At 26.5% G+C, this 27,780-nt stretch overlaps 1 protein-coding gene across 1 annotated transcript; it reads left to right on the forward strand.

Annotated features, from left to right (window-relative positions):
- Nucleotides 1–17,993: 17,993 nt before the first annotated feature.
- Nucleotides 17,994–22,711, forward strand: LOC112707198 (protein LIGHT-DEPENDENT SHORT HYPOCOTYLS 10-like). The gene is made up of 2 exons (XM_072201225.1): nt 17,994–18,774; nt 22,396–22,711. Exon 1 carries the CDS (start codon nt 18,195–18,197, stop codon nt 18,735–18,737), a length of 543 nt encoding a protein of 180 aa, XP_072057326.1. The 5' UTR covers nt 17,994–18,194; the 3' UTR covers nt 18,738–18,774; nt 22,396–22,711.
- The last annotated feature ends 5,069 nt before the right edge of the window (nt 22,712–27,780 follow it).

A 27,780-nucleotide genomic window follows, 5' to 3' on the forward strand; every position in this document is an offset into this window, starting at 1 on the left:
CTCATAATTATTTTTGAATTCAGTTTTGAAACTTCCTTCGTCTTCTTGTTTAAAGTTTGAACGTTGTAGTTTTGATTAAGGAAAAAGAACTGTTTGTGCTATTCAAGAGTTGAGAAAGCACGTGTTTATACGTAATCTAAATTGAGAGTTGATTTTGTTGGATTTGGGCCACCTTGTATAAATTTGTATGACAAAATAACTTGTATGTATAGCAGACCAAGATAATGAACCTAATTCAGATATAAAATCCAGACAATAGATCTAGGTTGATCTTTCTCACTTGAGTTAATGTTTTGAGTCATTGTTGCAAAACATACTATACTATTAAATATTATTACATTTAATATGTATAAAAGTTAGATATGCTTACAAGAAATTTTTAATCAAACTAAAAAATTTTAATTATATTTTTTTCTTTTAATCTAAATATTATTTACTAAAGCAATAAAATAAACAAATAATAATAATAATAATAATAATAATAATAATAATAATAATAATAATAATGACTCACATAATAATTAAAATGACATCGTAATATATACATGATACTATATATATTAAATATGATTATATATAAAAAACTTTTACTTTTAATAAAGTTAATTTATGTGTAAATTAACTAATTTTTATAACATATAATTTATTACATATTTTTTATTTATATTATTAAAATACAAAATAAACAACTTAAGCTAGGACAATAAATATAATATAAATATTTACTTATTTATTAGTATTAAAAAATATATAAATAATAAAAATATAATTTTTTTGGTAGAAAAATAATAATAAACGTTATTAATTAAGTTATTTATGTAATAAAAAATTATGAATAATTTTTTAAATAATAATAAAAGAATAAGACCATTATTTTCACATACTACAATATTTATAAAAAAATTTAGATAATAAATCAATCCTTAATAAATTATACATTAATCCTATCAAAAAAATAAATAAATTATATATTAATCTTATCAAAAAACAAATAAATTATACATTAGATATTATTATTTGTGTGCTAATTAATATTTACATATATATATATATATATTATCAATTATTAAGTTATAATTAATTTCTAACCCAATTTTTGTTAATTAAAATTTAAATGATTGAAATTATTAAATACTGAATATTTTGTAGTTAACTAATTTTGTTTTTGTTATTAAAATTTAAAGAAGGTGAGTTGTTAATCAATTTTAAAGTCAAATTTAAATTTGTGTAAAAAATTATTTTTAATTTTATTTTATTGATCAAAATTAATTTTAAAATAAAAAATTATTTTATATATCATATTATAAGATAGTGTATTCATTCATTTTTTTTAATGATAATTATTGCTAAATAAACTGGTATAAAAATGGAAGAAAAATACATTTACCAATCTAAGAATAATATTTTTTTCAAATAAATTATATATATATATATATATATATATATATATATTGAATACTAAAGTTATTATAATTTTTTCTACACAAATTAATACTTAACGATAGTGTTTTAATAATATTACTAAGGAATATTAATCAATCTAATGGCTTTTGTAAAGAAATAAGTCTATATATAAGTTTGAAAACTTAAAAATTATGTCATAAAATGTGAAATATTAACCGGTAATAATGTTGATCATATTGTTCTGATTTCATGAATGAATATGATACCAATAAATAAAGTTGTTATATTTAAATTTCAACAAAGACAAATCTCCACAAGTATTGCTATCAATGATAATTGTTCTACTTTCAAGACAAATACTATTTTTTTTTCTGTAATTTTTAACTCGGCAAGCCGAGAACTAATCCACCACGGATTGAAACTTCATTTATCAAGGGTCTGTCGCTAGCCAATGAGTTGTTATATATATAAGCGAGATTCAAAAATACTTCCGTAAATAGACGAGTGAGATAACTATTCAACCAACTCAAATTGATTAAAATAAATACTAATTATTTTTAATATTTTTAACATTAAAAACTGTTAACCTTTGATTTTAATTATAACTTTATAAAATATTTATAGTAATAATTGTTATATATTTTTTTGTTTAATTTTTTAATAAAAACTTCATATATTTTTATTAATTATTCCGTGCACTGCATGAGAACATTGTCAAATAAAATGGTGTAAGAAATTAAAAGAAAATGTATTTATCAATTTAGTAAAATAATAATTCATTTTACAATAGAATAAATTATATATCGAATAACAAAAATTGTTATTAATTTCTCTTCCTACAAATTGATACTCAACGATGGTGTTCCAGTAATGTTGTTAAGGAATATTAACTAACTTAATAGCTTTTATAATGGCATAAGCCTGAGTTTGAAAACTTGAAAATCATATCATAAAATGTGAAATTTTAACAGGTAACAATATTGATAATATTGTTTTGACTTCAAGAATGAATATGATGCTAACAAATAAAATTATTGCAGGTAAATTTTAACAAAAATAAATCTCCATAAATATTGTTATCAATGAGAAATTATTCTACTTAAAAAAATCTATTTTTTTATGTTATTTTTTTGACTGGACAGATCGAGAACTAATCCACTACGTATAGGGTTGGCAGTGAGGCGGGTTTTTGCCTTACCCGATCCTACCCGCCATCTTTAAACTTCTCAACTATACTACTGGCTCCATCTATATCTGCGGGTAGTAAAATATTGTACCCTAATTCTTTTCTTTAAATAGTAAAATGTTGTACCCTAACTCTTTCCTGTGAGTACCCTCTCCACTCTTACCCATCCTATAACAATTAAATAATACTTTAAAATTTACATATTCATACATAAATTAAGATAAAAAAAATTAAAATTTACATATAAATTAAACTGCAAACATAAAATTCATATAATATCAAATAATATGAAATAAAAAAATTAATGTCTGATCACTACAAATTTAACATGAAGTGTATTAGCATTACTCTAAATGTCAATCTCAATATCATTAGGAGCAACACTATTGTTTTGTGCGTCCTCTCTAACATTACTAGCCATGAAATAATCTTAAAGCACCTATATTAAAAAAATTAAAAAATCTAAACAAACCATATATAAAGTACTTATTGAAAAAATTGAGCAAACCATTACAACATTAGTAATTAAATCCATTGCACATATATAATAAATCAACCAAAATCACAAAAACTCTAATTCTCAATCAACATATATAAACTATTGTAACATGCCAACATCAGTAATTAGAACCCAAAGTCAATAACGATTTAAAATGAAAAATACAAAATAAACTTTATGTAATGAGAACATTCACACTTCAATGAAGAATCAATCATGAAACATATTTATTTTTATATAAAATAATCTTAGAATCAATCATGAAAAATATTAGTACATAATATGGACAGAAATAATTGAAATCTAGATTAAACCCACAACACATATATATAAACAAAATTGCAACACAAATTCACAACTTCACCAATAAAATTACAATACAAACTCACAACTTTACCAAGTAGAGATTCAATAAAATACAGATTCAGTCATTCATAATATGTGAGAGAGAGAGAAAAACTTATCTGCGAACAGATAAATAAAGGAGAAAGACAGTGACACGTTCAGGAGAAAGGGGCTCTGGTAACAGACTCACACAAAGCTGTAGCGACGACCAAGTGATGAGACTGTAGAAGAAGAAAAGAAAAACTCAACAGACTTATAATGTGATAGGAGAGAGGGGGGAGGGGGGAGAAATTTACCTAGAGAAAAGGGTCTCAATAGGAGGAAGGCGACAATAGGCTTAGAGAATTTACCTAGAGAAAAAGGGGCTTAGCAAGAAGGTAGCGACGGGCTCAACAACGACGGTGACAGGCTCAGTAGCGGCGACGACAAGAGCTATGAAGGTAGGCAGTGACGGGATCGGTAGCGAGACGATGGAAGCTGTGACGACAATGAGAGCTGTGAGGTTTTCTGTAGAGAAGCCGAGAAGAAGAAGACTTGGGGTGAGGATGACTGAGTCTCTCTGGCGTGGCTATGAAGTATAGACTCAGACTAATCATTGAATCTGTGATGTGAGGCAAATTCTAATCCATATAAGGTGTTTATATGTATATACCCTGGGGTGGGTACACCTTAAACCCAACCCGTTTTGTCTCGCTCGAACACTTGCCCTGAACGAAATCTGCCTTGCCTCGGGTCGAGTTATTATTCGTCTTGACCGGGTAGGGACGGGTCGGATACTCACGGATTTCAGTACTCTTGCAAAGTCTAACCACATATTGATACTCCATTTATTAAGGGTCAGTCGCTTGCCAATGAATTACACGCAAAGCGGGATTCGAAGATCCTAATACTTTCTTAAGCGGATGAGTGAGATGGTCACTCAACAAACTCAAATTGGTTAAGATAAATATTAATTATTTTTAATATTAAAAATTCTTAAAGTTTGATTTTAATTATAACTTTATAAAATATTTATAATAATTATTATTATATATATATATATATTTATTTAATTTTCTTTAATAAAAGTCTTTATATAATTTTATATATTATCTCTAAAGGATACGGAAACATACACTAATTGTATTTTATAAAAATAAATTTGTAAAATTATTTCTGTAATCTTTATTTGCTGAATTCATTACCATTATTGCATTGATAATATAAATTTTTTTGAATAATTATTAGCCATTAAATATTTAATATAATAGGTATTTACCTTATATATTCTATTTATGGTTTATTATTTATAAAACGTCGTCTATGAATAGGTATTCAATATAAATTTATTCACATTGATTATTCTTAATTTATCCTCTTATTAAAATGAAGTAATTATTAACCTTATTTGTTAACTTATTTATTAATTAATCAAGAAAGGCATGAATAAAGTTGAATAAAATGAATTAGATACTTGTTTCAATTTTCATTTACGTCTCTATTAAACTTAATATTCAAGTGAAAGGATCGATTGTTAGAAAATTTTTTAAATTTCTATCTAGCTATTTCATCTATTAAAGTGTCTTTAAAGTTTAAACTAATGAAAAATTAATTGGCATACTCTATGGTAGATATTCTGGTTATGGATTCAAAAACAAATGTAAGAAAAATAATTGAACATCCATATGTATTATTGAAAAATTTTTAGTTGGAGAAAAAGGCACGTAACAATTATATATATATTGGTAAGAAATTTCATTTTGCCTTTGAAATGTGAAAAATAACAAAAAAATTATAATTACAAAGAGATTTAACTTTATGGATAAACATAAAAATTAAATAAAATATAATTTTGAGATTACATAAAAAATATAATTACTTAGATTATTAAAATTTAAATTCTAATAATAAAATTTAGTCAATAATTTTCTAATATAATAAGTGATAAAAGTTACTCAACAATAAAATATAACACCAAAAATAAAAAAAATTCTAATAGAACTCGGTATCTATATATGAATCAGATTACTTTAAGATAACAAAATAAATAATTTAAATAATAACATAAAAATTATTCGTTCATTATATTGTTTGCGGCTAGAATTGACATAAATAAAATATGAATAAATAATCCTAAAATCAAAATATATATTTTAACCTAGCATAACTTTTATTTTTTTATCATGCAGAATTAACAATAAAGATAGTTGTGTTTGTCAAAAACGTTGTGATTTGGTGATAAAGATATTTGAATCCTAATAAATTCTATTCGAACTATAAAGAAATAAAAATGGTTGGATTTTGATTAACCAAGTTTTGATTTTTTTAATATAATATTAATTCTTTCCTTTTAACAGTTCTTATCATTAATGATGTGGATAATATCCAATTATTTCAATTTTGTTTCAAAAATTTTTTATTTATATCAAATATATTTCTGATGACTAATTTTTTAAAAAATTTAAGACTAATTTAACAACAATTTCATAAGAAGAACTCTCAATACAAACAAATCAAGTATAATTTTCATGCATTATTATTAAATTAATCTTAAATTTTTTAAAAATTTAGCTGTCAAGAATATATTTGATATAAATCAAAAAATTTTGGGACAAAATTAAAATAAAATAAAATTTAAGAATATTTTTAAAATTTTTGTCAACTTCAAGAATAAAAAGTATATTTTACCCTAAAATTAATTATAGCCATGTTATTACCTTACAATAGAACGTACAACTACAAAATATTTTTTATTTTAAATTAAAGTTGTTTGCTGAGACAAAAATTAAAATAATTTTTTATTAAAATTTAAATTTAGAATTGGTTAATAGATAAATTTTTTTTAATTTCAACGATAAAAACAAAATTAGTTAGATACAAAATATCAGCATTCAATTATTTAAATTTCGGTCACTAAAAATTGGGTTAAAAATTAAAAATTAAATATAACTTATATGATGTTGACAAATATCCAATTATTTCTCTAATTTCCACAACTCTTTTTATTTTATTTTTTGCTAAAAAATAATCAACCAGAAAAAAAATCTAATTCCACGAAATATATTAACTTTTTTCTTTTTTTAATTTTTCATTTAAACTTTTAGGAAACGGGACTCATTGATTAATAATAATAATAATAATAATAATAATAATAATAATAATAATAATAATAATAATAATAATAATAATAATAATAATAATAATAATAATAATAATAATAATAAACATAGATAGAAAGATATATTGATTAGAATAATATTTAATTATTTTTATATCAATGATTAAAAGTTAACATTTATAGCGTCAAATTTTATTATTATAGATTATATTACTATTTTTATTTTTATTGATAATAGTTTATAGCAGATGTTAGTGAAATAACACAAAAAATTGATAAATAGATTAAAAGTTTACATGAATTGACAATTATTTATGTTCTTTTTAGTTAATAATATCTTTAAAAATAAGAAAAGTAAAAAAAAGATTAAAATGGATAAATAAATGAGTAGAAAAAAATATACATGAAAAATAATTAGAAAAGCTAAAAGGACATAAATAGTGAGACAGATTTTGACTGATATTAGTTTTTTAAAGATTGTGTTGTACAATTCGACTCATTACATAAAGAAAATAGGAGACATCCTCAACAATTATTAATCCATTTCTTTAGATAAATCTATCAATAAGAATGAACTAATAATGAAGAGGACGATCGACTAAACACAAACGACAAACACAATAGCTCAAAATATTTCACCCACATCCATAAAGCCATCGCATGTTCATCATTGGCAATTCATACTTTCTATAAAGACATTTGCATCAACTTGTTTGTTTTTGTTTCTGTCTCTTGCTCCCATAGTCTTCTAAATTTGAATTCCTTTTCCATTTTATGAGTAATACATAGATTTTAAAACAAACTCTTCACTTTACTCCTCCAATATTAGGTGATAATAATATAAGTAAAAAAAAAAAACTAAAACAGAATTAATATTAACTTTATTTGAAAATACCTATAATAAACGTGAGACACATGTTTTTATAAAGTCTAAAATGAATCAATTGAAATAGATGAAGGATTAGTGATTTACACATAATAGTATTTATAAAGGATCAAAAAGACTAATTAAGTAAAAATATAAATAATTTAATTAATTTTAATTCTAATTCAGAATAAGAAAGAATCTCCAATGAATGAAAAAATATTGTAATGTAATGAAAAATAATTTTGGTAATATATAAATAATTAGGATAATTTGTTAATTAATAATTGATATTATTTATTATTAATTATTAGTTGAAAATATTTCAATTATCTTTTTTATATTCATAGATATATTATTTTATTGTCTAATAAATTAATCAAATTAATTAGTTGATACAAATAATTAGCTAATATATTTGATTTGGTTCAATGAATTAAAAAAATAAATTAAGAAATAGTATACCTTCATCTTATAAATTAATCAAATCAATAATTAACTGGTATAATTAATTGTAATTAATTATAATTGATATAAATATATTATAGTTAATTATTTTACATAAATTATAATAAATTGTATGATATTTGAATATCAGTTCGAATTGATTAGTTGATATTATTAATTAGTTATAATTGATTTGATATAATGAATTTAAAAAATAAATTAAAATTATTCTAAAAAATATATCACATTAATTTTATTATTAAATGTCAAAATTTGATTTTAATATAATATATAATAGATTTAGTGTTTGTTTGGACGCTATTAAATTGAAAAAAAGATTTTTTTTATTTTTTAATATGTTTAGTAAATTTTTAATAGTAAAAATAAAAATACTTGAAAAATAAAAAAATATTTTTTACATAATAAATGAACAAAAAATATTTTTATCTTATTTTATTTAAACATAATTAATAAATAAAAAATATTTTACATGAAATATTAAAATATAAAATTACTTTTATTTTTATAAAAAAAATTTAAAAAAATATTATTTAATTTTTTTTTTAAAATAGCATCCAAACAAATTGTTAAAATTCAAACAACAAAGAAAATTATACTATAAGATGCGAAAAGGAAATCTCCTATCAAATCATTACTAAGTAATTCTCCTAAGAGCATTAAAATAGACATATTAACTTGTCTATAAATCTGACACATCTAAATTTTTCAATTACGAGTTGAAAGAGTTTTATTTATTTTTTCAATGAGTTACATATCAATAAAGAAAGATCCATTAAAAATGAACCAAATGCACTGCAGCCACGAAATTAAATTCCAACAACACTTTTCTATAGTCATAATTCCATGTAATCCGTAAATCATAGAAGGCTCCTCATATAAACCGAACAACTAACCAAATTAGCGACAAAGCCAAAGAAGCCATCGTTTCATTTAGGTGAATTTTATGGTGTTTTTTATTTTGGTATCTAAATTATCTAACATATTTTTATAAATAAAAAATAAAAAATAAAAAATAAAAATAAAATATTTAAAGTTTATTAAATATTATCTATAAATATTTAACTTTCTTTTATTTTATTCGATTATTTTTCTCACTTTCAGACAATGAGATTGCTTGTAAGATAAACCAAGTAACCACTAATTGATCTCATATCATCTAAATTTATTGTCGAGTCTGCATTAGCGAAAGAAAAAATACAATAATTGTAAGACCCAAAATTTTTAAAATTTTTTATTATGAATCAATTTTAATTTATTTATTTATTAAACACCTTAATTTCAAAAATTATTTTATTAAAGATAATTAAATCAAATTTTGATGATTAAATTAAAATTTTTATCTAATTTTAAAATTATTGGATAATTTTCTTTATTTAAATTATAAGGTTTAGTAGTTATAAAATAATAAAAATTTTATAAGATTTAATTTAAATAAGTTAGATTTTAGAATTTAATATTTTATTTTTTATAAATAAAAAAGATTAACTATATTATCTCTAATTCTTAAATTAGAGTATTTATTAAAAATTAATTTATAAATTGATGAACAAATAGTATTCCTATATATATAATAGTTGTTGGATTAAAATTAGTTTTTAATTATTTTATTACTCCTAATTTTATTAAAAATTACAAATTATTTTTACTCCTTTTTAATTCACAAAACCCTAATTTACCAACACATACAACCCTAATCCTAATTCATTCAAACACTTCCTCACCCTTCCAATTCAGGCACAGCTGCCACCCCCCATCTTTAACGCGTGCGCACACACCCTCTCGAGAGAGCAGAGGAAGAGAGAAAGAGACTCGAGAGAGGGAGGCGCGCCGCTGGTAGGGCTTCAGCCACTGTTGCATCGTCATTGAGCTGGAGGAAGGAGCTGCCACCGCCACGCCTCGCTGTCGAAGTTCCACGTTATTGACGCCGCCGTTCACGAAGAGAAGCCCCGAGAAGGAGGACTCGAAGATCGTTGCCGCCTAACTCGCATCCGAAAGAGTGTGCAGAGCACTGTATCCCTGACATGGCAGAAAGGCTACATCCGAAAGGATGTGTTGGGTTGGCAAATTTAAACTGACAATGTGATATCATAATCAGTAGGATACGCATCCATCGTATGTATCTATGTGATATTATTTGGATATGTATATTGTACTTGATTTCTCTATATGAATAATTCTGTTTAACTACTAATTGCTAAACTTGATGTAATTATTCTTGATTGCGTTTGAACTGCATTACTTGTGTTTGTGGCTGTTGTTTCAGATTATGATGGTTGAAATGTGATTTGATATTGTATTGGATCGGAGGCCGTGGTTGATTATATTTGGGCCGAAAGCCATGATTGGATAAATCAGTGGTAAGTTTGATGAAGAGCTTCCACTATTGATCTATACTTCTTTGGATCTTCAAATGTCTCGCAGTCATTTTGGTGAAGTTTCAATGAAGAAATCACTGGAGTAGGCATTGGTTTGGAAGTCTGCATTTCTGCTCTCTACAAAAGATTGTTAGTGTATTTAGCTTGACTTAGTAGTAATGTATGATTGTTTAAAAATTCAGCTTCTAATCCTAAGAAGTAATTAAAATTTTCAAGGTCTTTTAGAGAGAATATTGTATTTAAAGAAGTAACAAGAATATTAATCTCAATGGAATCTGATCCAGTAATAATAATATCATCTACATAGATGATCATGTAGATTACAGATTTTGCTGACCTTATAAACAAAGCAATATCAATGAAGGTTTTGGAGTCTGCACACCAATGGTGACTTAGAGATAGTATTACCAGGGGGTTGTTTCATGTAAATACGATCCTTAAGGTGTCCATTAAAGAATACATTATTAAAATTGAATTGTCTCATCACTCAACCTTGTGTTAAAGCTATGGTAATGACAATTCGAATTGTAATCGGCCTAACAATTGGACTATAAACTTCTTCATAATCAACTCCTTCAATTTAATAAAATCCTTTAATTTGGCAACTATCCTTGCTTTCTACCTTAGGATTTCACTTTGAGGATTTCTTTTAATAGCAAATACCTATTTACAACCCACAATAGTTGCATTGTGTGGTGCTTCATCAGTTCATCCAATCTACAAGTTTTGCACTTGGATAATGCTTGTATTTCATTATCCAGAGCAATTTTTCAATGATCACAATGTAAGGCTTGTTGAACTATTTGATCAAATGAATGTTTGTTTCAGCTTTGAGAATGAAGGTTTTGGGTTTGGTTGCACTAGATTTTGATCTGATAATCATACGGTGAGTATTAGTATTGTCTGGCGTGGATGAAGATGATTTAGGTAGTGGTAGAAGGTCAATTTTTGTTCCAAATATTGATATGGTGAGGATATATAATTGGAGGTGATGGTAGGTCTGAATGTGATGTAGGGAATAAAATATGTGATGATGCATGTGTTAATGGTGTTCTAACATATGTTGATTGTTAGAAGGTAGGGGTAAAATAGTACTTCTCACCACTCCTTCTTGTCAGCAAAGTCTTCTGCCTTAACACATTCGTTTTAAATTTTAAATCCTAAATCTTAAATAAAATTCTAAATTCTAAATTGGTTTACATTGTTTCTCTTTTAGATGTTCTTTTTAATTGAATTTCAAATGTTTTTATTTTTTTTAGTTTCAAATGTTCTTTTTTAATGTTCACATCTTTTTAATTATTGGATATTTTTTAAATTAATTGCACTACAAGAAAAATGCTGAATACCGTCAGATTTAGCGTTGCATATTAACGTCGGCTTTGCCGGCTTATTTATTGGCAATTTTTAGGTGTCAAATTCGTCAGGTCAAATCATTACCGGCTGATTTATATTTTTGATGGTAAATTTTCCGATAATAATTAGAGAAAAAACAGAAAAATTAGCGCAAAATTTAGCATCGGTTTATCGGAAAATTTTTCTGTTGGTAAATCCAATTAGTGGAACGTTGTATTTTGGTGACCAACAATACATTACCATCATATTTATCCGTAGGTAAATTCGACGGTAAACTTGCCCTAAATTCAAAATGCAAACCTTCTCCCCTCGTTTATGAAACACTCTCTTTCTCTCTCTCTCTCTCTAACTTTCTCCTCTCTCTTTCTCTCTTCTCTCTCTACCTTCAACAGCCCCTTCAGCCACCCTCTATCAGTGCCGACCACATACAATCTTTTCCAAAGACTTCGTGGACTCGTTTTGATCTTGTTTCGTTGCCTGAAAAAGAACTTCTCCCTCGTCGTTGGAGCTGCGTCTCTCCTCCCTCTTCTAGGTAGGTTTATCTCATCTCTCTTCCTATTCTATCCTCATTTTTATTTCATTTTAAATAAAAAATCTTAACACCTTTTTGAACCCTAACCCTAACCTCATTCTTATTTTCTTCACTTGACTCTCTTTTATTAATGCATGTTTATGTTTTTTTCTTTATTATTATCATAATAAATTTCATTTTAGTATTCTTATTCATTGACATAAAATTATTTTAAGTAAGCTGTTTGTGTGCTATACTTTTTTGGACATCTCATTATTCTAATATTAATGTTGTTGTTGAGTTATTTAGATAGAATAATTTCTTGTCATTTTTGTTAACTATTTGCTTATTAGATTATTCTAATTTAGTTTTTTCTAATGTTCTTTTAGTCTGTTTCTAAATGTCGTCTAGATATTATTGAATTGAATATTGAACTATACATTAAATATAAAGGTACTGACGAGTTGTGTTATGTTCAGGTAAACAGTATATATAATATTGAATATGTCAATTTTTTTAGTTCAATTAACCATTGAAGTTTTGGATATGGAAAGATATATGAATGATTTCTTGTTGCTATTGAATTATGTCATTTATGTGAAAAAAATTGAATTGATATTATTTTGTTGACAAAGTTAAATAAATGATTGATAATTTATTTTTATTCATACTATTTTAGAAAAGGTTCAGGTTACCTTAGTTTGAAATTTAGAAGAAGCTAAATAAACTCTTGAAATAGCAGAAGCTAACTTGAGTAAAGCTGAAGGTAAGAGACAACTAATCGAGGCAAATCTATCTCTCCGACGAGCTAGGACACGAGTAGAGGCTATCAATATGCTTTCACAATAAAAAAATTGGTGTATACGAATAATTCTAAAAAGTGAAATAAAAAAATGAAATAGAAGAAAATATACAAAAAAAAGTATAGATCGAACTTATTAGCTACCATTATTCGAGAAATGAAAATTCATCTAATTCAGACAAATAAATTGAATGAATTTATTAATGTGAACTTGTTGCTTTCCTTTTTTTTTAATTGACATAAGTTACTATTGTTGCTATATTGATTAACATTGAACATCAATTTGTTTCACATTTGTAGGTGGTCACTATTGGATCTTGAAATACTACTTGATTAGTGACTCCCTCATTTGCAGAAGAGTAATTGTCTATAAATAATAATATAATATTACAAAGTTAGTAAACTATTAGATATAGAACAAAGATTTAAATAAAAAATATATATTTCTGATGCTCTATTTTAACCCTCTTGCATATAGTTTATACTATTACTTAATAGAGAGTGCGTTAACAAGAGAAATGAAGTTTTGTTTGGTTGAAAAGAAATAAAATGAAAGTTTTTTCTTTTTTTTTTTATATTAAAATACAAGTGTAATTTAGTGTTGTTGTTTAGGTGTTAAGATTGTAAAAGAAATGTTATCATCTAACAAAATGTTACCATTTAATTTTTTTTAAATTTAAAATTTAAATTTATCGTCGAATTTTTTGGGAGATTAATCCGACGGCAACAAATTCAAGAATTTTGCCAAATAAAAATTTATATCCGTCACTAAATCTATTAAGAATTAGCGACAGACGAAAAAAATCTGTCAATAAATAATTATCGACGAAATTTATGCTGTCAAATTTATTCTGTTACTAAATTTAATGATAACTATATTTCTGTCAAATTTTTTTTAATAAATTTACCAATAAATTTGATAGTGTCCGACGATTTTCTTATAATGTTGGCTAAATTAATATTGAGTCCCTAGATTTTCATATAAGGACCGAATGGGTCTTAAACACACTTTGAAGTCATTCTATAGCCCGAAAGAAACGTGCTCTTCGTATTTTTAATAGAGAAATATAGGAGTTAATATTTTTTTATTAGTATTAGTCATTATTTTAGATTAACATCTTATTTTTATAATATTAGAATTTAAATTTTAAAATTTAAAACAACCAAATATCCACTAAAAATACTAAATTTTATTGGCCACTTAATATTGCTCTTTTTAATATTTGAATAAGATTATTTGGTTTCTGCTTGTATATTTAGTTAGTATGTATGTATAAGTTTTTTCCATCCAACTTTTTCTTTTAAAGATTATATTTTAAAAAATGGTAACATTTGTTTAGATGTTATATTTTTTAAAATATAATTTTTTAAGATAAAAAAAGATTATATTTTAAAAAATATTCACAATATTCATTGTTTTTCATTTTTTTTAGAATCAAACTAAATCAATTGGTTCGAGTGGATTAATTAAAAATAGCCACTAAACCGATGTGATTCAAGGTAAAAATTGGTCAACAATAAATTAATAAAAAATAAAAAAACAGTCGAATAATCGTCTGTCTAACTTTTTAACGATTAACCAATTTAAAATAATAAAATACAAAAAATATTTTTATTAAAAATAATAATATATTTTATACATAAATATATTGTTTTATTATATCCGATTCAATTAGGAACTTCTAAATCTTTATACTTCTACTTTTATCAGACTAATCACTACTAATTCGATTTTTAAAATTTTAATTTCACCTAATAAATAAATAAAATTTAACAGAAATATTAAAGCACCACCAGATACTAGTTTATCAAACAAAAACACAAATCCATATAATTATTAGTACAAATTAAATCTATTTTTTATTTAAATTCTAAATACTAAATTCTAAATCCATTTTAAATTAGAAGAGTTTGCACTAGAAATTAAAGACATATTAAAAATAATTTAATAAATATGCCATAAAAGAAGCATTAACCTTGCTCACTAGTTATCATGAAATATTTTGTGTTTCTCTTTATGATATTAACTTTTTATATATAAATAAAAAACGTCATTCATGCCGATGGAAAGACATTGTTATATATAGGGCCATCCAATTTTGAATTAACTCGCATCAAATTGCATCGTTTGATATGAATTGAAAGAAATATAGTCTTAGTATATTAGACTTGTTGGCCACAGGCATCTTCATGGGGCCCTCGCTTCACAAGATTGGTCGGTTTGTCATCTCCATCAAATTGAGGTGTACAATTTTTTTTTTTCTTTTCTTAAAAGAAAAATTATTGCATCATTTTCCATATTCTCTCCAAAATCATGAAACCAAGGAATTAATCTCTTGAATTTTTTATTATCAAAATTCCACACTATGATATTAGTGCCAAAATTGCATCACATGCCTACCTAATTTCACAAATAGGTGTAGCAAGCTAATAAAGTAATTTAGGCATTTCTTTAAAGTGACAACTAATGAACCCTTTAATTTTTTCCAAGATATAGTGCACCAAAAACCGAAATAGGAGAAGCATAAATACATGTTTATAAATAAACTATCGAATATTCGTGTATAAATATATATTATAATTTATTTTAATATATATTTTATATTTTATTATATCTTTTATATAAATAATTAATTTATCATGTATATATAATTTTTTTATTATTAAGAGACCATTATAACAAAATAGTATAAATTAAGCAATAAAGTTAGGCGTTCAAATTTTTTAAAATTAAATCTTTAACCAAGTCATAGCATATTTTTTTTTCGAATGTACGTATATATGTGTTGTCTTGCTGTTTCTTTTCTCTTCCTCTCATATATGTTAAGCAAAAGTATTGAGCATAAAATTTTGATATATAATACAAAAATTTTAGTTTATAGCATAAAAAAATTAATGTATAGCACAAAAAATTTGTATTATATTAATTAATTTTTATGTTATATGCAAAAATTTTTATACTATATCCATAAATTTATGTATTATGTGCAAAATTTTTTGTATTTGTGTGTAAAAATTTGTGTTTTGTAACAATTTTTGTGCTTTATAATAAAATTTATGTGTTCAAAAAATACGTTGATAAAGAACCAAGTAAGAATGCACGCATATTTTATCAAATTTGTAGCAATTTAATTAAATTTAGTTACCAAAAAATTTATACATCTAGTATTACCGTAAATAAAAAACTTGAACAGCATCCAAAAAAGAGAGATAAACATAAAATTGGAATAAATCTCAACTAAATAGACCTCACAACAAACAAAACAACAACCAAACTATATCAATTTAATTAAATTTGTGATGATGTCATATTTCCTTTTTCTAAAAGTTTTAATCAGATAAAAAAAAAAGTATTCGAATGATTATATTTTTAACATACTCTCTTAAATAAATAAAAAATTGGATGCTTAAATTTTTTGTATAGATCAAAGTTTTTTTTTTTTGATTTATCTTATGCTAAATTTTTTTTTGTTGTCTAAAAAAAATCAAATTTTAAATTTTTCAATCACAAAAGTTCTGATATTATATTATTATGTCATTTTTCTAAAAAAGTTTAATTCGATACGAAGAAATATATAAATAATTATATGGCTAACAAAATTAATTAAATTGATATAGATATGGTCCATGAGAAAAAATATGTTGCATATGCTACAAAGAAGTACGGTGTGTCCAAGCTAAGTATGTTGTTTCTTGTGGCCTGGCATGCTTTAATTTGTTTCAGAGAAGTAGTTTTGTCCCAAAGAATCTGTTATAAAAAGCTGGTTCTTAAAAAAAAAGTGTTATATAGTGCATTTGTATCATTATTATTGTTTCGATGTAAATCTAGTATTTTGTTTACGGGTAATTGTTATGGTGTCTAAAAGATGGTATTTAACTTATTTGAAAAAATTAAAAATTAATATTTAATTTAAAAATATAAAAATAAATAATTTTTATGAATTTAAGTTTACTACAAAAAAATAAATTAGCCTTGGTTTGATACCTAATATATATATATATATATATATATATATATATATATATATATATATATATATATATATATATATATATATATATATATATATATATACACACTAGAGTTTAATCTGTGTATATATGCAACATTATTATTATTATTATTCCAGCACTCATTTTGATAATGACAACCATATCAACAACCATAACAGTGACCTCAAATGTCAATATAGAAGATATCTTTTTGCATAGATCATGTATGTTATTAACATTATTTCTTATGCCATAATAATAAGTCAGGAAATAACTCACTGTATTCTTTCCAATGATTGAGGTATTTGCTAACATAGTCACATGTACATGTTGTGCAGTCAATGTATCCAGTAAGAGTTTTCTTTTCTTTTTTTTTTTAATAAAAAAAGAAATTACGTTATACAATTTGTACTTAAGGAAAAGATACCCATAAATGGCATCAGTTTAAATTCTTTCCTATCCCTACCCCTGCAAGCTTTTAAACCCTAATTAACCTGTTGATTATATAGTCTCAGCTTATTATATACGATATATATATAGTACATAGTACATACATACACCTAGCGAAGTTATATTATATCTATTCAAATTTCCGAACAAATTATTATTTTATATATGTTTGTGTGTGGTTCTAACAATAATTGTGAATAGGCTTCTTGAATATTAGGTGATAAGGTTCATGTGTGTTGACAAATGGCAAACAATAATTCTGTGTTTAATAGGGGGAAAACGTACAGTTAGCTGCTAATGTCACGCCATACCCAAAATAATTAGTAAAAAAAGAAAGAAATTAAAATATTTGTACCGTTATTATTTATGATGATATGTATATTCTGATTTTATTCAATAAGAAATTATAACTGTGTGGATATTATTCATATTTTAGTAATTTAATTTCTTATCTATAAATTTAAAAAGTGTTTAAACAGATCCTAATTAATTTTTTATGAAGAAATATTTATCTGATAAAAAGACATATTTGGAAAAATAATGAGAGAAGAAGAAAAGAAGAAAAGAAAGCAACTAATATGGCCCATAAAATGTCTACTGATGAGCCCAATGACGTGATCTCCATCTTCCCCCACTCTCTTCTCTCATCCTATTCAATTCACCTTTCACCTCACTTTCTTTAATTTCTTTTTTTATATAATATAATTTTTTTCCCATTTTTAATTTTCTCTATATTCTATTTCATTATTTATAAACAAAAAAAAAAACAAATTAATAAAACCTCTCTCACATTCATTCACCTATCTTGGATTCTTTGTTTATTCCTCATCAACCAACATAATAACTATGTCTTCAAGTGGTGGTGGTAGTAGTGGGAAGGAGTTAGTAGAAGGATCAAGCTCACCAACACTTAGCCGCTATGAATCCCAAAAGAGAAGGGATTGGAACACTTTTGGGCAATACTTGAAGAATCAAAGACCCCCAGTTCCACTATCACATTGCAATTGCAACCATGTCTTGGATTTTCTAAGGTACCTTGACCAATTTGGTAAAACCAAGGTACACATCCAAGGGTGCATGTTTTACGGGCAGCCAGAGCCGCCCGCACCCTGTACTTGTCCTCTTAGGCAGGCCTGGGGCTCCCTAGATGCCCTGATAGGGAGACTCAGAGCTGCCTATGAGGAGAACGGTGGATCTCCTGAGACTAATCCTTTTGCAAACGGCTCTATTCGTGTTTACCTCAGAGAGGTTAGGGAGTGCCAAGCTAAGGCTAGGGGTATCCCTTACAAGAAGAAGAAGAAGGTCGCCGCCGCCACCACCAGCCAAGGAAGCAGTAGTAAGGGAAATTGTGATGATTCATCACCCTCCACCACCATGCACTACTCTTGAATATTTCTTCAATTCCTCCTTCCTTCATTACTTGATGGTAACTATTAATTAATCTCATCATCTTCACTACTCTCATCATGCACTTTTGTGTTTTCTGATTGAATGTATGTTATTTTCTAGGATCTAGTTATAGATGTACATGTATTATTGCTAATAATTTTCTAATTAAATTTCTAACCTAATTAAGAGGTAGTACTACTTATAGTAGCTATATATTCCTATGGAGTAAATATATATTCTGATAAACATTTTTTAATTATCTTTTTATTCTCTAAATAAAAGAAAAAATGTTACATTAAATCATATTTTTCACATGCATCTGTGAAACATTTGATGAACTTGGGAAATCCGTTTTATGCATCTGATTGTTTTGGTGCATGGATTCTAGACTATATGTGTAAAACATAAAAAAAAAAAAAAACTCACAAATACAGATCAGTTTAGAAAAAAAAAATGTGATGATAACTGGATGGATGTAATTATTGAAACATTACTATATCATTGGGACAGATTCTTTTAAGAATTGTGAACAAGACAAACAATTCTCATAAATAGACAGGAATTTAAGTTGTTGGCGGGCTTCAATTAGATTGTGAACAAAGTCTATATATATATAAGTATTATTTTATATACCCAAAATAGTATTTGCATATCGTGTATGTATTCTTTAGGCTGTATATAGATTACATTATTCTCTACGCGCACATGCGCTCTAATACCCACTTAATTAAGGGGAATTAATTATGCAACAAAATCTAGTCACTATTTCGTGTCACTTCAATTAAATATTTTTAATTAGCATGTTAGCTTTTCCCTTAATTTTTTTCCCTTTTAAGATTCTGCAGATTTTGTGTCCCATGAAGATTTTACTAATAAAATGACATGCACAGTAGTCTTTTTTTTTTTTTGGTTTTGTGGATTCTTTTCTTAATTTTTTATTTATATTTTTTTACTTTAAGTTGTTGTTGAAATGGAGATGGCATAAAACTTTCTTGAGAAAGAATAATGAGTATAGTCTGTCATGTGAATAAAATGATTGATATCATCTCATAGTTTATTAAGATTCTACTAGGTAACATTAAATCAAACATTTTAACATAAATTAACTTGACTTGATTTAGTGGTTAGTTTACTGATTTACTATTATAAATATCGAAAGTTAGAATCCCACCTTGTGCATGTAGCAACAAATTAGTTCTTGATATGCCAAAACGAGAAATATCATAAAACAAAAAAATCAAACATATTAACAGAAAAAATTGTTGATAAACACATGCCTTTTGTATTGCTTTTCTATTTCACAATTTAATACTAGCTAGCAGGTCATGATTGAATGGAATCTCCTATAGTTTAATCAAATGTTTAATGCTTTTGTTAATTAAATTTCATAATTACCATCATGTTCATATCTATTAAGTCCCACTTAATATTAAATTATATTAGATATATATTAAAATCAGTCATTAAAATTAATAATTAGTATAAAATATATATAGTAAAATACAAAATATATATTAAAAATAAATTAAACAATATACATATATTTATACACCAATATATTGTAACTGATTTTGGTATATACATTATTTTTGCTTAGCATTATGCTACTTTTAATTAGCAGATCCATGCAAAATTGATTGGGATATACATGTATATGTCTTTATTTCTTTTCTATTGTTCCTTTTTTCTTTACCATGAATCATGTGTATCCAGCATCTGATTCTGTGGTACAATGGTTTTTATATTCTCTTTCATATAGACAAATTCTATTGGTTTCAATTGTACCTTGAGAACTATTAATAAGGTTAATTATTTGGAGCATCTTGTTAATTTGGTTTAAGGCAAAAATGCAACTTGAGCATTGTGCAATTGAAGTTATCCCATCACTTCACATGTTTCTTGTCGGCTATTTTATTCAAATTGGAACTTGAATAGCAATAATTTTGAATGAAGCACATTTTTTTTAGTACAATGAATTGGGTTATAAATTGGTCAATCAAGACATGCTCTTGTGATTCCACTCAAATTTGTCAAAAGTTACTGCAGGTACACACATAACACATTCGATGATTTAAATAAGCATAATATATAGCATATAAAATATTACATTATACATCTATGTATTATTAATAAGCTACTTATTACTTGGAACTTTTGGTGAGGACCCCTTCAAAAATATACATATAGTTCTTCTTTATTGTATAGAATTAAATGATGTGTGTATTTCTAGGGAATATTTCATAGTGTACGGAGAGTTGTGTTGCACAGCCTGTGCTCTCAGTGGTAGCAGCAAGTTAGGGTTTTCTTGTTTGTATATATACATGCTATGATCAATGTATATGTGAAAACTATTTGGTGGCAGCTTTTGAGATCTGAAAACCTGAAATTTTTGTTGATGCATTTTTAATTTGTAGTATAATCAATACATTTTCACTAGTTATATGCTTCCTGATTATGATTAAAGTGTCAATGGACTAAAGATATGCTTCAGAGGCACATAGTCACATACCGTACTGTCATGCATAGCGTTTTCATAGTGCGAGTTGTAAGTCTCACTTCAATTATTTAATTAATTTTAAGTTAAAAGGGGTATCTATATTATGTATCAATTATTATAAATGTACATTAAAATTAGCTACTAAATCAGTTAATTAGTATATGTTAAAATATAAATTACATATTAAAAATAAATTATACAATATATATATTTATATACAAATATATAATAATTAATTTTGATATATATACAAATAATATTTTTTATTATGTATAATATAGATATGAGAGAGGGGGTGTATAGTTTTTTTTTTCCAAAATACCTTTTAGTTTTAATATAACATATATATTTACCGTCTTGATTAAATTATTATTATTATTATTATTATTATTATTATTATTATTATTATTATTATTATTATTATTATTATTATTATTATTATCTCAGTTGTGATCAGGGCAAGTTGTGATTTCAAACTTATTAACTGTTTTTATGTTAGTTTTACATTTGAAGAACCAAATTATATGTTATTAGTATTGTATACAGAGGTAATATATAAGTAACTAACTCATTTATAAATTTTTCATCCTATTTTTGTTCTGAACAAAACATATTTAAGTAAATATAAATATATATGTTTTTTAATTAATTTTTAATTTATATTTTATATTTTAATATATATTTTATATAAATAACAGATTTAATAACTGATTTTTTGTATATATGTATCATGATTATTAATTATAATAGAAGCAATAAAGTAGGCTTCATGATGTTGATGGAAAAGGGTAATTTCTCTACTAATTATGCCCAGATTGTACATCCTAATATTAAATTTGAGTTTGGACAATTTATACTTTATTAATCCAAGACTGGTCCTTTCCTCTCTTTCTTCTTCTTTTTTTTTTTTTATTTTTTTTACTGTGTCGAGGGCGTTCTCTTTTGGTAAATATAGTACAAAGCATGAAACATGATTATTATTGTTCTAATTAGCTATACTAACCTTTAAAGTTTCATCACTACTCTTTATTAGTGCTTCTATGTTATAACTTTTATTGTAAAAATTGAGGCCTCTAAATATATAAGGATTTGCCTTATTTGGATTAATAAGTTTAAAATAATGCTTGTCTTCTGAGCTATGATAATTTCTCGCTGTTGCAGGATATATATGTATGTAGCATATAATCAAATTGGAGGAGTTCTTCTTTGCAAGCTAAGGCACACTCTATGTATGCAAGGTTTATTAATAATATAAATAATAAATAATATAATGTAGCATATAATCAATATAGGATGAGGTTCTTAATTCACAAGGCACAATCTATGGGAGGTTTGGTCTCTATGTTTAATAATTTGATGGCATGCCACCATTTGTTTTTCTAAATTTTTCTGTATTGTTTATTGGGGAATTTGTAAGTTCTTAGTGGGGTTAAAAAAAAAATTAAAAAATCTCGTTATATAAATGATCAGTTATATATGCCTCCGTTACACTCACAAATATATATTTTTAGAAATGTTTAATAACAAAAAATATTAGACAAAAATTATTAAAATTCATTAGTTTTAGACTTATTTAATATACTTTGTACTAAATAGATATTAAATAAAATAAGTATAGACAGATTGAACTAATTTTTGTTTCTTTAATATTAACGATATATTTTAAAGTATAAGGAATACGTATTTTGACAAATTTGGATTTTTCATATGTACAGATATAATTTAAGTTGTTTTGAGGAAAAATATATACATGATTTTATATTTATTACTTATTAAAGTGAGTAGGTTTTTCTGTAAGATTAACAAAATAGATGAATAGTATAATTTTAAAAGCATTTGTGTATATTTGGCTAACAATTTGCTTCAAATGTTAAAGTATTTTGTTGTTAAAAACATAAAATTATTGGAAGAACGAAATATATATAATTCATCATCAAGAGTTTTTGTTATTTAGCTTGTTAACAATATAAAGCTATTAAAATCTGGAAGTGATATAGTGCCTTTATGGTGTTTTTGTGTGTGTGTGTGTGTGTGTGTGTGTGTGTGTGTGTGTGTGTGTCTTGAACCTTTATGATTGTTGTCTATGTAAAGTAGCATGTATGTGCAAATATATAAGACTAGCCCATCCGAGGCATTATCACAAAACTACAAAGCTCATGGCCTTTCTGTATTATTGTAACACTATAAGAATTGATTTGGTTAAATTTTTATTTTTCGAAAGTTGTTTATTAAAATTAGATTTTAAAAATAACTTTTTAATAGTTGTAGTTTTTTATGTTTGATAAATCAAATTAAAAAATCTTTTAATAATTGAAAATAATAGTAATTGTATTTAATAAAATAGTTTTTAAAATATAAAACGACCACAATAGACAAAAATATAAAAATAATTTTGAATATTTATTAATATATAATATTATATTAGATTTTTAATTTTGACAAATATAAGCTAATTTTAAAAAAAAAATTCTTAAGTACTTTCAAAAGTATCTCTAAAGATAGTAAGCACAAATACTTTTTCCAAAAATTTATCAAATTATTAAGCCTAACTATTTAATAAAATTAAGTAGTGTTCAACCAATATTAGCTATTTTTAAGAGAAATAATGTTCGAGAGTTAGTAGAATTTATTATTTTTTACGATCACTTTTAGTTATCAATCAAATTCTTTTAATTTAGTAATTTAACATTATACTTTTAGTAAATACTTTTAAACATTGATAGCTAACTGCTGATAAAAAATAATAAATTCTACTAATATTCTAATGTTCCTCATTTTTTTAAATTGCTTTTGTATCCGAAATTCTAAATTTTAAAATCTAGTTAAAATCTAAATTCTAAATCTAAACACACAAAAAATAAAAGTTAAAAGAATAATTTTACAATAAAAGAAAAATATTAGCTAATTAAAAGTTAATTTTATTTCATTATTTTTTTATAACAGCAATTATTCCAATAGTCTCTGAAAATTAGAAGGTAAATTACTCAGGCATATCTTACATATTATATTATTATGACATAATAAGCTTAATTGTACACGTATTTAATACATGAAATAAATTTTCTTATATATTTTATTTGAATATAGACGTGCCTCAATTAAACTCTAGATAATCAATTTATTTTATCAATTTTCTTATATATTTACTGCATGTTTTAAAACTTATTTTTATAAAAATTATAACTATATATTAGATTGATTAAATATATAATTATTTTATGAATTAAAAGTGTAGAAAACCGACTTATTCTATATAAGTGAATGTAATTTATACTCTTAATTTAAAAAGGAGTCGAAACAATTGCCTTTTACCATTTTGTCCAAAAATTACATATGATATTGCTTATTATAGCTTGCCTCTGCCCTCTAATGATCACACATTAAAGGCTCAGCAACAGTTTTTGAGGAACAATTTCTCAAATCTAAATTGCTTGTCACCCAAGTCAAATCCTGATAGCTTAGCTACTTCATCAATAACTAAACCACGTCAATTTTATAACTTCTTTAATTCGCTATTATCCTGTATAATTTGACATATATAATTGCTATTTGTTGATTAAAATTTCCTAAGATATTCCCGACATAGTTTTATATTAATTTTTTTGAAGATTCTGAAAGGTACTAAATTTCAAAGGCATGTTCAGAAGAAGAAGAGTAAAAAGAAAAAGAGAGTAGAGTTGAGAGTGAATGGAATCTCATTGAACTGAAAACGTTAACCACAAGTTATAGAGATGAAGAGTATTTATAGACAGTTGGAACCTTCTAACACATAGACTAACTAACTTAGCATCCTGTCAATTCAACTAGCACCTAACTGTAACGGACTAAAAGCTAACAACCAACACATATTTCTAGAAGCTTCTGCAAGTACAGCTCAGTAACAAGCATTAGAAACATGAGAAACAGAATAACCGAAAAATAGAATAACTAGCTAACTGAAAGTGGAAAAGGCGGAAGGCTTCTTGCTCCACATGACCTCTAACATTATCTATAGTTTTCTTTTTTTCTGCTGCTCATGAAGCAATATAAGAAGGGACACTATCACTTTACATCATCTCAAGTTTCCTTCTTCTTTCTGCTGCTGACGATCCTGATTAATGCTATTGGCTTCTTTGGTAACTGCTTGTTGATCATTGATATTAAGCTTGTCTTGAAAATTAAGAAATGTTTCTGAGGATATTGCCTTGGTGAGGATATCTGCTACTTGTACAGCTCCTGGGATATGACTCACCTGGATTTGTTTGTTGTTGACATGATTTCTGATAAAGTGGAGGTCTATCTCGAAATGCTTGGATTTAGAGCAAAGTATAGGGTTTGCTGCTAAGAGCACAACACTCAATTTGTCACAATAAATTGTTGGTGCTTCAGGGGTAGGTTGCTTTAACTCAACCATCTAAGTTTCTGATCCAGATTAGCTCAGCAACTGTGTCTGTCATGTTTCTGTATTCAGCTTTAGTACTAGACCTGGTCACAGCTGTTTGCTTTCTTGAGGCCCAGGCGACTAGGTTGGAACCAAGGAATACACAATAACCACTAATTGATTTTCTGTCATCTGGGTCCCCAACCCAGTCAGAATCACTGTAAGCAACAACCTTCATAGCTGTGTTCTGATCAGTGTCCCTCTTTATATGTAGGCCATAGCTTGCTGTGCCATTCAAGTATCTCAACACTCGTTTCACCTTTCTCCAGTGAGAGTCCAGAGGAGACTGGACAAATTGTGCTAATTTGTTAACACAATAGCAAATTTCAGGCCTTGTGATGGTAAAGTACTGCAGGCTTCTAATGACAGATCTGTACAGTCCCGAATCATCGAAGCTTGCTCCTCCAAGGGCTATGATCTTAGTTGTGGAAGGGAGTGGAGTATGACAAGCTGCACAGTCCACCATGCTAGCTTTCTTCAGGAGCTCGCCAGCATACTTCTGCTGCGTGAGGACTAAACCTCCATCTTTTGTCTTGGTTACTTGTATTCCAAGAAAATAGTGCAGATCCCTTAGGTCTTTGAGAGCAAACTTTGAATTTAGCTGCTGTATCACTTCCTGAACACTCTCATCTGATTCACCAGTTACAATTATGTCATCTACATATACAAGGATGTAGATTTTTATATTGGCAGTATTTCGAATGAACACTACTACATCTGACTTTGTGGCTGTAAATCCAAGCCCCTTGAGGCCATTAGCAAGCTTATAGTACCACTCTCTTGGAGCCTTTTCAGTCCATAAAGAGCTTTGATGAGCTTACATACTAGTGAAGGATCTCCTTATTCATAGCCTTGGGGCTGCTTCATGTACACTTCCTCAACTAGATCACCATGTAGGAAGGCATTGTTTACATCTAACTGCCTAATTGTCCATGAGTTTGATAATGCAATCGACAACAGCACTCTCATAGAAGTAGGCTTCACCATTGGGCTATAGGTTTCTGAGAAATCAGAACCTGGCTTTTGAGTAAACCCCTGAGCAACCAATCTTGCTTTATGCTTCTGCAGGGAGCCATCTGCATTATACTTAATTCTAAAGACCCATTTGCTTCCAATGGCATCTGTGTTTGGGGAAAGATTAACCAACTCCCAGGTTTTGTTCTTGATCAAGGCTTCATATTCAAGGTCCATTGCTTCTATCCATTTAGGTACCTTGAGAGCATGTTTGACACTTCTTGGTTCAATACTTGCCAAGAAGAGTTTTGGCTTAACAATTCCAGCTTTGCCTCTAGTTATTATAGGGTGGATGTTTTGTGGAGCTGTTGTGGGAGCAGGTTTAGGTTCACAGCTAGGGAGGACAATTTCAATATCATTAATGGGAATGGGGACTGGTATTGACGATGCTGCTATAGGAGCTTGTTGGCTGTGTTGATTGAGTGAAAAGTTTAGTGATTGGATGGTGCTAGTAGTACTGTCATTTACAGGATTTTGTTGACTCCTTGAGGACTGGTTTTGACATGAGGGAGATTAATAGTGATTGGCTTCAGGTAAGTTTGTTGGGAGTTTTGGTAATATTGGAGTTGTAGGCATTGAGAGTTCATTCACTTAGGGTTCTGAGTTAACTGTTGTGGTGTTTTTCTTATAGGGAAACTGATCTTCGAGGAACACAACATTGGGAGTAACTATGACCTTGCCTTGTTGAGTAAGGCATTTGTATCCTTTATGTACTGTTCCATAGCGAATAAAAGTGCTGGGGGTGGACCTAAAATCTAACTTATGCTTGTTATATGGTCTTTGGTGTGGGAAGCACAGGCAGCCAAATACACGCAGGTTTTCATAAGATTGCTTTCTTCCAAATAGCTTCTCTGTTGGGGATACATCATTTAAAACTGGTGTTGGGAGGAAATTAATCAACTTTGCAGTAGTGCAAAAGGCTTCTCCCCAGAATTTGATAGGCATAAAGGCTCCAACTAGTAGGGTGAGTCTCATCTCTACAACATGCCTGTGCTTTCTTTCTACTGATCTACTCTGTTGGTGGACATGGGGTCAGGAGAACCTATGCAGCACTCCCTTTTCTTGAAGCGTCTTTGATAAACTAATGTACTCAGCAACATTATCACTTTGTA

This window comes from Arachis hypogaea, chromosome 8 (assembly GCF_003086295.3).
Source record: "Arachis hypogaea cultivar Tifrunner chromosome 8, arahy.Tifrunner.gnm2.J5K5, whole genome shotgun sequence".
Lineage (NCBI taxonomy): Eukaryota > Viridiplantae > Streptophyta > Magnoliopsida > Fabales > Fabaceae > Arachis > Arachis hypogaea.

Bases quoted from the DNA above. Each gene is read 5' to 3' on its own strand.
- LOC112707198 (XM_072201225.1), top strand. From the start codon at position 18,195: ATGTCTTCAAGTGGTGGTGGTAGTAGTGGGAAGGAGTTAGTAGAAGGA.